This window comes from Chelmon rostratus, chromosome 11 (genome assembly GCF_017976325.1).
Source record: "Chelmon rostratus isolate fCheRos1 chromosome 11, fCheRos1.pri, whole genome shotgun sequence".
In the NCBI taxonomy this organism is placed as follows: Eukaryota; Metazoa; Chordata; class Actinopteri; order Chaetodontiformes; family Chaetodontidae; genus Chelmon; species Chelmon rostratus.
The window spans coordinates 14,441,012-14,453,989 of record NC_055668.1 but is presented as its reverse complement, the minus strand read 5'-3'; the positions used below and the strand labels follow the sequence as shown (position 1 = coordinate 14,453,989).

General features: G+C 43.0%; 1 protein-coding gene across 2 annotated transcripts; it reads right to left on the bottom strand.

The window, feature by feature from the left end:
- Nucleotides 1-2,379: 2,379 nt before the first annotated feature.
- chst3a (carbohydrate (chondroitin 6) sulfotransferase 3a) lies at nt 2,380-11,781 on the bottom strand. Of its 2 annotated transcripts, none has more exons than XM_041947399.1 (5): nt 11,398-11,781; nt 9,709-9,744; nt 9,254-9,407; nt 7,907-8,458; nt 2,380-6,787 (listed from the first exon to the last, which is right to left on the bottom strand). In XM_041947399.1, the coding sequence occupies exons 3-5, from the start codon at nt 9,385-9,387 to the stop codon at nt 6,091-6,093; spliced, it is 1,383 nt and encodes a 460-aa protein (XP_041803333.1). In that variant the 5' UTR covers nt 9,388-9,407; nt 9,709-9,744; nt 11,398-11,781; the 3' UTR covers nt 2,380-6,090. The 2 variants fall into 2 exon arrangements, with proteins under 2 accessions (XP_041803333.1, XP_041803332.1); XM_041947398.1 differs by having other exon boundaries at nt 9,709-9,741.
- Nucleotides 11,782-12,978: the final 1,197 nt, after the last annotated feature.

Sequence of the window (12,978 nt, the reverse complement as noted above, 5' to 3'; positions counted from 1 at the left end):
ACATAACATTAACATTATATATCCTGAAATTGTCACTGCTACAACAGAACTATGTTTTAATGCAATTAAATTTTTTTGTATTACTGAGCTGATTCCTTTTTTGGGTGTTCCACACGGCAGCCTATCTGTGCATGGCCAGCGTATGGCTGAGTGGAGCCACCTTACCGAGGCAAACACAAGGCCTCTTTCAGGCAGAGCAACTCCAGAGGCATATGAGGGCACTCAGTGTTCCACCCCAACCACAGGATTTATTTACCTTCCAGCGAGGGGCAGCCAGTAAGAAGAGATGGAGTGTGCTTAGAGAAAGGTAGGGGTCCAGTGAGTGTGTGTGTGTGTGTCTGTGTTTGTGTGTATATGTTTGCTTGAAGGGTGGAGAGCTGGGCTGGTGTAGCAAAGTGATTGTGTGACACTGGATAGCTTAAGATAGAACGTGAATGTCATGATCCCAAAAGAAAAATGACACAGATCAGACACACACGCAAAATTAAAAGGACAAAAACATTCAATTACAGGTTGATGCCAGTCAAGAAACCTCTGTATATCTTTCCAGAAGCAGCCAACTGTCCAAATCACGTAGTGAGAGAAGGCTGGGCTGGGATAGGGGATGTTTAAGAGAGGAGGAACATGGATGGGAGCCAGAAAAGGTCGATAAGGGCGGGGGAGGGGGTTGGGTTTCCTGTTTCCCTAGCTCGCTCCCTTCCCTTACACAGCACAAGTGGAGTCATTCAATCAGTGTGTGCATACAAGCCCACTGTGTGCATCTGTTGGTACTGTAGCTTAATGGTATGACAGTCTAAACCAGTGTCACCCTTAGAGCAAGCAGAGCCAAATTGTACAACGCCAAGTTATGACTAAATTGAGCCAGTCATCTATGTGAGGGGCTGCAGGTGAACAGGCAGGTTACTGTGCACATGTTTTCAATGTTCTGCGTGTTTGCAAAGACCAGACGCTACAAAAATCAAGAGAACCTAACTGGTTCCTAAACCAGATCCACTGTGGTGTACATCTTCACTCCAGCTGTCTTTCATTATCACAGTTTCATGTTATCCAAAAGGTTTCAGCTTCGACAAACAGGAAGCGATTCCTCAACTGGGGATTTTATGTCCAGACAGAGGATGTTTGAAGCAATCGCATCTGTATGTGTGATTGCACTGAGCAGATCACTACATCTGTAACTGCCATCTGGTACCAGAGCAGATAAACATTATAAGGATTCAACTAGAGGAACTGAGTCCGAGCGGACTATTAGGGAGAGAAGAGTATGTGTCAGTGTTTATGACTAAGATATACTTCCAAACTGTGTGATAATAGAGTATACATATTATTGTACATTATTTTACATTAGTCTGTGTGAGAGTTAAAATCTAAAGTAGCCACTTTGTACCGGCTTACTTTAAGTTTGCATCAAGGTTTTTACACTTGCTCACAAATGTATTCCATTAGTATAAATGTACTTAACTAAAATGTACTTTAAATTTACTTTACTCTGTAATCATCTTAATTTTCACTATGTGATGTTCTTTTGTTTTTGCTGGCCCCTACCATACATGGATGTTGGAGACCTCTCTATAGGCTCTATTTCTATGCTCACTTGATTTGAATCACCTGTCCAAAAACACTCAAATTAAAAGGTGTGTGTGCTGCTCTTTTTCCTCTGGCATCTTCCACTGAGTCAACACCTCACTAAAATCATATAAACATACAAACACAATTCTTTAAGCCTAGTGGGCGGTGAGTTCATGATTTTTTTTCTCATACTTTATCAGACATGAATATGTTATTGGCATATTATTTTGAAAGCTCAATTCCTTGGACTCTACTGAGGCAAAATGGCTTAATCAAAAAATGGGACACTGTGTAAGACATGAATCCAATAGAGGGCAATTATATTATATTCAGCTGAATACAGAACAAACACAAGATGCTGAATGTTCAAACTGATTAACTTTTCACGTTTTCTTTCAACAGCACTCAGTAAGCTTTTGGGGGCTGAGGACACTAATTATGGAAGTTCAGAAAGTGAAATTCTTTCCCATTCTTGGTTGACATGTCACTTCAGTTGCTCAACGGTCCAGGGTCTCTGCTGTCGTACTTTGCGCTTCATAATACGGCACACATCTTCAGTAGGAGACAGGTCTGGGCTGCATGGCGGTCAGTGTAGTGCCTTCACTCTTTTACTGCGACTGCAGAATGTCTTGCTGGAATAAGCAGAGACGTCCCTGAAAAACTTGTCATCTGGAGCGTGTTGCTCTAAAACCTGCGTGTAACGTTCAGCACTAATGGCGCCTTCACAGACGTCATTCAATATAGATCTAAATCGGATTTGCAAATGAATGCATTCTGTTTTTATTTACATTTTACTTTATTTCTTGGAATCTGTATTATGCGACTGTATGTGAGGGATAAGCTCAGTTCCTGTCACCAGTTCTTTTTCACAAAAATATTCATACCCTCAGGGCCCAACAAACATGTTCCTGTTTAAACATCTGATAGCTCAAAACATTCACAAAGCCTTTCAAAACTCTTTTGAAATGTGTGCTGTTCCCATAAGCTCGCTGTCTTCTTCTTATGTTTTGGTGCACTGCTATTTATCGAGATGCAGTTCCTCCAGTATAGGGCTACTGTGTCTCTCTCACTTTCATGTTGTGCCCTGTTCTTGCATCCACAAACTGTTCATGCACCTACACATTTGCAATCAACAGAAGTGAGTGTCATGTATCCCATCAGTTTCAGTTCAAAGTGTGCATGTGCACCTTTGTGCACGTGCTAGTAAAGCACTCAAAAACGAACCTCAGGGACCTAGTCATGAAACTCACTGCTCGACAGCACAGCCAGTGGTTTAAAATGACACTCTGGAAACTGGACCAGACCTCACTCTTCAGTAGCTTATCAACCAGACTTTTCCTCTTTTGCAGGATGGGAGCATCTGCTATGCTGCTGTGGGAATAATCAGCATCAGGAGAATGATCCGGGGTAGAGTCAGCTTGACCAACAGCTGTGAGCTCCGAAGTGCTTTCTATCAGCTGGGCCGTGAAACCGACAGAAGAATGCAGACTTGAATGGGCTCCCTGTTTCTGCCTTTTCTCTCTGCTTATTCCCACTCAGCCTTTTGAGGATCCCTGGCAACAGCATGCATGTGGATGTGAAGCCGGACTGAATGCAACTGAGTAAACAATCCGGCATTAATCCCCATGTTATCCATGTCGTCCTCAGCCTCTACACATTCCAGTGTCACACTGCTGGAAAACCTTAAGGAAGTACCACTACCGGTGTATTTCCAGATACTGTAACATGGTGATCATTTTATATTTGACAGATTAGACACATTAAATAAACTACTGATGGCATCAAAGCTTCAAAGCACCATTTAACAACAAAAGAATGATTTTAATTACTTCAACGGTTACATCTGTGTGATACATTTCTAGTTGTTTAAGCATAATCTGTGCTTTGGCCCCTGGTTTCCTCTACAAGAATAACCAAATATGGAAAAAGGAAAGTTTTAACGGTAAACAAAGCAAGTCACTGACAGCACTGACAACCTATGAAACCGTTACCCACAGCGTCAATGAGAGTCAGTCCTTTAAAGGACCAGTGTGTAGGATTTAGGGGCGTCTAGCAATGAGGTTGCAGATTGCAACCAACCGAATACCCCTCGCCTCGTCCCTTCTGGGCTACTGTAGAAACATGTCATGCAACACAGTGGAAGGAACCTGCTCCTTCTGCAGATATAAAGAGCTCATTTGATGAAAACACAATGACTCTTATTTTGATTCTACACAAATGAAATGTTACCCATCCCATTTCTGCCATATTCCACCAATAGATGCCCCTAAATATTATACACTGGTCCTTTAAAGTGATTTTCCTCTGAAAACACCTGGCAGTCTTAAAAAAATGTCTTAAAAACACTGAAGTGTGCTTCTTCGCAGAGAGCCGCAGCTGTTGTCAGCTTGAATTCATCTCAAGTTTTCACACCACAACGAAGTATTAAAATCTCAGAAAGGAATTCTCATAAGCACTCCTGTAGCATAATCAAGTTCTCCGCTGTCTATCTGTATGCTCAATTTGTTCCAAGCACTAATTGTTTCGGCGAAACGTGGCTAAATACAGCACTCTCAGCAGAATCTGACCTGACCTGAATGTGGCATATTATTTTGAGAGCTCAATTATTTGAACCCTACTATATGCAAGTGACACAGAAGCGCTGCATTTATTTTAGCAAAATGAACTTCGTGCTGCAGACCCGTATTCAAGATTTAAATCAGAAAAAAAGAGGACTAAAGACTTGATTCCCTGAAGACTTGACTCATTCCTTACAAGCAAAATATTAATGTGTCAGGTTTTGGTAGTAAAAGCTGTGGAAGAAAGACAATCAAAACTTGTAATCAGCTGATGAAGAGCTGTGACTATACTTTGACTTGGAACTGAGGAACTGAGACTTGGACTCGCTCCAAAACTCATAAAAAACAGTGAAAACATTAAATTTAAGTTGACAATAGCATCAGATCTAGGAAGCTTGAAACACCAGTTTTTTACAGCCGAACATACATCTTTGTGACGGATGAATAAAACTGTATTGCTCCTGATGATTATTGCCACTCTGGATATATGCATAAACTGACTACACCCTTTCTTTCAGCTAGACTTGCTATTTCACAGTATTCCTTAAATACTTAAGTAGTCAGTCTGGGCCACTCGAGGCCTGCCAGTTGTAATTCATTCATATTCATACTCTAAACTATACGTCAGTATAAGCCCACTACTATATGCACCTCTAATGCATATCCCTTTTCATTAGCAGCACGGCAGTTTCAGCGGTGCCTCCGCCAAGCTGGACACAATGCTGCCATTGAACTGGTCACAGCGGATACCTTTATATACCATCAAGAGTGACAGTTAACGCAGCAGCACCTGGCTTTCGCTTAAAGCGACAGTTACAAATTCGTATTAGTTGTCACCAAAACCATCAACGTGCACAAATCTCAGTCTCACAACTAATAACTTTAAAGGGTGTATTTTTTCAGGTCTTAATATTTCTGGTGATTTTATTTCCTTGGAATGGAAAGTGATTAAAGCAACTCCCCACATGGGAATTTTGCTTGTGTGTCCGAGAACACATTTGTCAGAAATCAGTGGGTCAGTTGAGATTCAGAGCCCGCTAACAGGAGCTGCAGGTAATTAACAGAGAAGCTGCTTTTGTAAAACTTACTTAGAGGTGAGCAGGCAGCACTGGGTAATACATTACTATTATGGCTACTGGTAACACTTGCAAAGATACGTTTCGGTATCTGAAGTAATAATTCTTCCATAGCGTTAGACTACTCATTTCTAGATCCATCTTAATTGGCATCTTTTTTTAAAGGTACACCATAGCGACTCCTGAATTACATTACAAGATAATTGCTTTAAATGGCATTTGGTTAAATACATCCAAGATCATTCTGTAGTTTCACACATGCTTTTGGGAAGACATAGACAGTCTTCATGAAGACACGACAAAATGCACATTCACTTTACCTGAGTCTGATATGTATGTTGTAAAGCCCCATAAAAACACATCAGTTCTAATCCAAAGTGACTCGGTTGTCTTGTCTAGTGCAGATCTATCAAACTACAAACCAGGTTGAACTAGCCAGAAGTAATCACAAGCGTCAAAAGCCTTATGAATAGAAACATCCTCTCGTTCAGACACAGGCCCACAAACAAAACACACGTTGCTTTCACTGTAGTTTATCCCTGAAAATCTAAACAGCTATCAATAAACTCTTACAAGTTGGGCTTGACATCTATGCTTATTTCATTTCAAATGAAATACAGAGTGTGACAAAAGCTTAAATATCAGGCCACACCAGTATGCAAATAAATACTTCTCTTTATCGAGTGGCTCATCGTGGGGACAATGAGGCACATGGTTGGTGAGTATGAACATTACTGCATGGCCCAAATCTTACTGTCACCACTAAAACATTTTGTCCTTTATGGCACCTTTGCTGACTAGTTTTGGTCTGTGCAATAATGGCTTCTCCCGGCTCCGGTCCATCGCGTGCAGGGTTTTGCGGATTCACAGCTACATTTTCGACATCTCCATTATTGAAACAGTTTCTCCTCAAGCAAGCTGATGGACTTGTTGATTAGTGCCTTTTCATCATTCACAAATCTGTACCCAAACAGCTTCATGGTGGGTCCACACACTCTCTGCACTACCTGAGCCAGCGTAAAGGGAATGCTGAATCTCCATTTCTCTGCCTGCTCTGACGAGTTCTTCTGGGTGGAGTAAATCCCGCTAGCTTCCTGCGTGGTCTGGGTGTTCTTCAGAATCCACTCCCTCGCTTGGGGACTAAACGGTATCCCTGTGAACCTGTACATCTCCTCCGCCTTCTGCATGGGGTAGCGGGCGATATCCTCATAACGCACCAACATGTAGCGGTTCCTCAGCCAGCGAGGTCGGCTCAGTCCCACCTCCGCAGACATCCTAATGTGATCGCAGTTTCCTTTGAGCCTCTTCACTTCCTCGTCATCTTCAGGCACCTGGCCGTCCTGCGCCCAGGCCTTCCACGTCTGGTACTTGGAAGAGAAAGCCACCATGCGGGACGCTAAGATGGCCCGAGGATCTCGGACCAGCTGGATCACTCTCACGTCCAGGCGAGGATCCTCCAACAAAGGCTGCAGTGTTTCCAGCTGGCGCACACGGACAGTCTTAATGGCATGATGTTGTTTGGAAAGGCAGGATTCAGACGCAAGGGTCAAGTTCAGCGGCCCACAGCGACGAGTCTTACAGTGATACCTAAGACAAGATTTGTATAGTTATTGTATCACATATATCTTTCAAAGAGTTGCAGAGTGGGAGGACGTATTTCCGGCCTCTGAAGCTTCTGAAGTAATGACTTGTTCACTTTCTGTGGAAAGAGTTGGACAGTTACACTGTTCAGCACTTCCAAAGCTTGTATGGGCTTGAAACTCTTGGCTGAATCATCAGAACAAAATATGAGCAAATGCCTTTGTTTGAAATTAGGTTAAAGGTACAAGACTGTGAGATAAAAACAGAAGCGGTGAAGTCAACTACGACCCCCTTCACACCTTGCATTAAAATGCGCTTTGGGTGATCAGAGTTTGACCACATGTAAATGCAGGTGCAAATGCACCCAAGACGCATTGAGGACAGACTGTGATCCAGTCGGCCAAACCACCTCCAGAGGTGGTCAGGGACACACTGTGACCACATTAATGCAGGTGCATTTTCAGTCCACACATAACAACTGCATGGGCCGACATTACTATGTACCAAATGGCTAGCGCAACTACACATTTCTCCAACTGTATGGCCGAGCGCAACTGCGTGTCTCTTCTGGATGACATCAGTCGCAGTCTGTCACAAATAAATGAATCATATCTGGAAACAATCTGGCTACAGGACACATTTTGATGCAAGGTGTAAACAGGGTGTATAATTCTCAATGGCCATTTCAGTAAGAAACAGTAAGAAACAGCCATCACAGTTTCTTAAATACTAAGGTGTCATCTTCAAATGTGTTGTTTTGGTAAACATTGCCTACTAAATGTACATAAAAGCACTTTGCAGAAGCTTTCTGAGTCGATGTTAGATGATATGGTGCAATGTTTTGTTCCCAATTGCAATGGCAAAGCCTTCTGAATGTGTTACAGCTCTTCAACCAGCAATGTAGGTTGCAGCTCATGAGAATAATACATAATGGACATCTCAGAAACTAAGCTGATATAGTTAAAACTGACAGCCACAACATGAAGGTAGTGTTGTTAAATTATCAGCGTGACTTCTTTTATTTTGAGGATATCATCTTTAAAAGAAAAATACTGCCAGAGCCAGCAGCCACTGTATCGCAGCTCAATTTTAGCTCCTTTTTCAATGAATATCAAGAGAATTTACCTCTCAAAGACATCTTTGATCACAGGAGTGCAGACGGGTTCTTCACAGAGCGATAAACTCGACTCTCTGCGGAAAAGAGCCGGGGTGACGTGGTCCTGAGGCGGGGGAGAGATGAACTTCTCAAGAGGAGAGAAATCACACAGGAAGAGCCCCTGGAGAACATCCCGGTAGATGCCCGCCAGCACCGTGCCGTTGTTTGCCTCTGTGGCCATGGTCAGCATGCGCTCGACGTGCCACAAAGGCTCAAACAGGTAGAACATGTTCTCCCCGTGCTGGTTGAAAAATTCCCCCACAAACGAGGAGCCCGTTCGTGTGGTGGCCAAGAGTAGTATGTGCTTACGGCCGCCGCTGTAGCTGAACGTGCTGAAATCATCTAGTTCATCCTCGTCCTGCTCCTCAGAGAGACTTGAGTAATTCCCTGTCGTGCCTGTGAGTTTAGAGAGCAACATTTTGAGCACCATCAGGGAGCCTTTTTGTGTCGTGTTGCTGTAATCCAGTGGAGTCTGTGGGGTCTGCGGTGGGGTCTGCCTCTGGATGAGCTTATCGGAGACCCTGATGAGACACAGAGGCTTGATTAATAAATATCAGTTAACAACAAATGAGGGAGTATGAATATCTAAGTTCCTGTATGTTTGACGATACATCCACAGGATCACAGCTTTGGTCTAAATTACTTAAAAGGAATAGTCTGATATATTGGGAAATGCAGTTATTTGCTTTCTTTGCGAGAGCTAGATGAGAAAGTCAATAATACTATTATGTCTGTGCGTTACATACGAAGATACAGCCAGCAGTTGGATAGCTTGGCTTAGCATAAAGGCAGGAAACAGGTGGGACAGTTAGCCTGGATCTGTCCAAAGGTAATAAAATCCACTGCTCACATCTCAGAAATAGTCCATCATTTTCACATTTCCGTGTTTCTATGGATTAACAGAGCCAAGCTAGCTGCTTCCCCTTGTTTCCAGTGTTAAGGCTAAGCTAAGCTAACCACCTGCTGACTGTCTTCCAGTTAGACGAGTCTCGAGCCACTCAGAAACACTTCCATCCAATCTGCAGACCACTAAGTCTCTATGTGCAGAGTAGATAATGAGTAGTAAGCAAGATAAAAGGCCCTGAACACTTGCATTACCAGAGCGCTACTTCTCAAATCGTCTCTGTGTTGTCTTAAAAGGATATTGAGCAGTTTTCTCCCCTAATGCATTTTCATCAGAAAGCCAAGATGAAAGCTTAGATGGACAGTGATGCTGGATGCACGAGGCAAAGCTCTGCCTCGAGTGCACGTGGTATACGATTTACCGAATTTTCTTCAGCAAAGTCAAATTACAGATGGATTTTTAATTCTTTTACCTTGATAGGATGTTGCTTTCCTTTTCGATGATGACCAGGGCCACGATGCAGATGAAGACAATCGCATATTTGGTCTTCATTCTTGAGTCCTGGCTTTGTAATTGGACGTCTAGGGTCTGGTCATAGCTTGTCATGCAGAGGCTAAAGCTTCATTCTGCAATAAGAAAGGTGCTTCAGTGAAGACAGTAAAAAACATTTTTCCTGCTTTATAATGACACTAAACAAATGTCATAAGGCTGGTAAAAAACTGTGTTTGGGCTTGAGAACACTTTCAATGGTAAAGATGATGACAAATGTACATCCAACACTACCATGAAATCCCATCTTAGCTCTGAGAGACAGACCTAAATTCAGCCAGTGTTTTCCAATATCAACAGTCACGGCTGCATTGATCTGAAACCTGAGGAATGTGCGAGCGGTTTGTCGAACAAGCAGGTTTTTGTCAACTCGCTTACCTCATTTCTCAGAAACCACAGAGGAAGACAGCGCTGCTTTTTGGTAGGGCAAGGGGTCGGCCAGGAAGAAGAAGACGCATGAGGGACAGAGAGAGAGAGGAGGTTCATGTAAACAGGGCTGGTTTTCAAAGCCAGCGAACACAGTGAAACACTTCCACATGGCCCTGAGTCAGAGGACACGGGCGGCGCTCGACACCCCCGTCTCTTTGACATGAAGCCTCTTTCAAAACTCAACGAGTGTGTGTTGCTGAGTTTTGCCACCTTACAGGAAAATGCGTGCCTCAGCATGTCGACAGTCAAGTGATCTTTGATGCTGACGTTCATTGTTTATCAGCACGGGGCAAGTCAGAGCTTGGTGCTATCGAATCTTGCGTCATTAGCTGTAGCAGTGTCGTTGCCATCCTTTGGGAGTGTTGTGTTTAAGGCTATTTAGGCAATCAGTTAGAGGACGAGCCACATTTATGTGGCCATACCAGCACACACTACTCTTTACAGCCAATGAGCCGCACTGAATTTCATTTGAAATTATTCAGTGCAGCAAATTTCTTGATTCTGAAGAAATTGTCTATGGACTCTTTTTTTCATGTTCCTGAAAAAGAAATGTAAACCATGGACACACACACACACACACACACACACACACACACACCATTTGGACTTGTCAGGGGAGTGAATAATTTCTGCAAAGCATATCATTAAGGGAAAAAGACACAGTTTCCAAGCCGTTGTGGAGTGATTGTGTGCTCTGTAAGTAAATATCACCCAATTATCTGAGCTTAATACGCCATAGCCGTCAAACTGTCAGGCTGAAGCACTTGAGCTGAGCACTTTTACATATTAAAGAGTCACTGGAGCGTTTGGCAAATCTGACTATCTGCTCAAGCAGAAACGCATCACTCTGTTTATCATCTCACTACAAATTACATTAATGGCTGCCTTCGAAGCCTTGAAGCAGCATCTCACGGAGACGCAGAGAGCTGAATTCCCGCTGAAGGCTTTGCTGCTGTTCATCCAGGGGTGTTGGTGTAAACAATTAACTCTTATAGGCAAATACTGAAAATCATTATGATTTGTGTAAGTGCCATTTATTTTTTCTATGTGATTGATTGATTTATTCTGGGCATACTGCCATTTCGAAATAAAGGAAACTACCCCCCTCTATGTGAGTGTGTGTGTTGCCCATTTAATACTATAGCAGTCATTTAGGGGGGAGGGGGCATACAATTCAGGAGCGTTTCCAACATCCCCACCGCTGAACCTAAATGAATACAGACTGATGAACACTTCTGAATGCTATTTATCTCTGATGCTCTGAGACGCGGGCGTGATGCTTTCACATACTCAAAATTAAATATGGAAATATGAGCAACTCGCATCTGTAACAGAAAGACTTATTGATTGACTACATTGCATACGTAGCTTCCATTCTCGCGCAATCATCATTTATACCTGCATCATATGAGGAAACGCATATCCACCACTCCTGTATCGTTTGAGAGAGGTGGAAACAGAGTTTTATCATTATTCATCATGCAGAGGGTTTTACGCGCATGGCAGCAGGATGTTTGCGCCGGTGGATCTGCAGGGCTGTTGTTGTGGTTTTTAAAAAAAAAAAAAAAAAAAGCTTTGAGTCATTTCCTGCCACAATACGCGAGATGAGGAGATGTTCAGGTAGCGGCTGTTACAAACCTTTAGCTGGTCTCTCTCTGCAATCGAGCAAAACGTCCCTGAACGTGGCGAGAAGCGGTATCGTCCCCTGGTCGCATCTTGCTGCATTGTCTCGGACAAGGACACACTGCTTCATTGTGTCCGAGGACGCGGGCTCCTCTCCTCTGCCGGATGAATGAGAGGCGGCGCGGAGGCACGGACGACGTGCGGAAACATTACGGAGAGCGAGCGAGCTTTTGTTTTTATTTGGACTAAATATGAGCCTAAGTTTAAAAAAATAAAAATAAACGCCGTGTCACAGGGGTCTTTATGGAATGACCCGACACCAGGCGCACTAAAGCACCAAACCCCCTGAAAATGAGTTTGGTGTTAAACTATCAACGCTTCTAAACTTTGTCTCCAACTTTCCCCCCATGTGCTGGACTTCGGTGCGCGAGCGAGCGGACTGTGGCGACGCTTCATTCACGTCACCGCTTTCCCTGCGTGGGACATCCTGTGCAGGCGAGGTCACGTGGTCCCCAAATACCCTGCAATTTTGTATAAAGACCCCCCTTGTCTGAGGAAGTGCCTCCAGAATATAGAGTCCATGCTGCTCTGCAGGCTGAAGGAAAAGAATTTAATTGCACGTTGTGGATGCTGTAACCTGAGAGGCTACCCTGCGCATTTAGGAATTATTCTCCTGTGCTAATGATTATTTATCCCACGCAGGGAAATTGAAGTCACATAATTTGCTTCAGATATCCTTAAACATCTTCAGAGCAACACATCTTAACACGAACTGCATAAATGTCCGTTCATCTTTAGAAAAACTCCTTTAATAGAGGCTATTTGTGTTGGAATGAAGATAACACAATATAAAATAGATACATTTAGATAGATAAGGCATTAATAAGACTACAACTTTATGTTTTACTTGGTTAAAGTGTTCTTTGTAAGCCTGTATAGCCTGAAGAATTATATACATATGTATGTTATAATAAGCCACTTGAACTGATTGTTCAAAGGCAAAACAAACTAATCAAATACACACAAATACACTGTAATCTTTGCTTTGGATGTGTATTGTGGGCTTTAACACATAGGCATCCTCGGGTCAGACCTTACAGACCTTGTTGCAAGAGCACAGCTGTAAATATTAACGTGAAAAATGGCTGGATTCCATTTAGCTGCTTCAGTTTCAGGATCCCGCTGTTGTGCATGCTGTCTCACTGCCATGCCTTACTGGGACACTGCCACAGACAGGTGCAAATATTCTCTACTCTAAGACTTCATGCATTAGTAGCGTTGCTAGTATGAAGATGAAAGCTGCTACACACTATCCACAATGCACTTTCCAAACACGCTGCACTCATGGAAATGCACACGAAAAATAAAATCAATAGAGTTTAATTTTGTTTGTGCATTTATTGTTCACCACCAGTCTTTCACCACCTGGAGGCAGCAGTGTAAAAGGATGCAGAGTGCCGGCGAATCAGTGACTGCCTGCCTGAGAGAACAGGCTCAGTGTCAGCACCAGCGGTCAACACGGTGCACATCAGTATCATGTCACATTTCATGCACCTTATTTATTTATTTATTTATTTATTTATTACCAAATACATT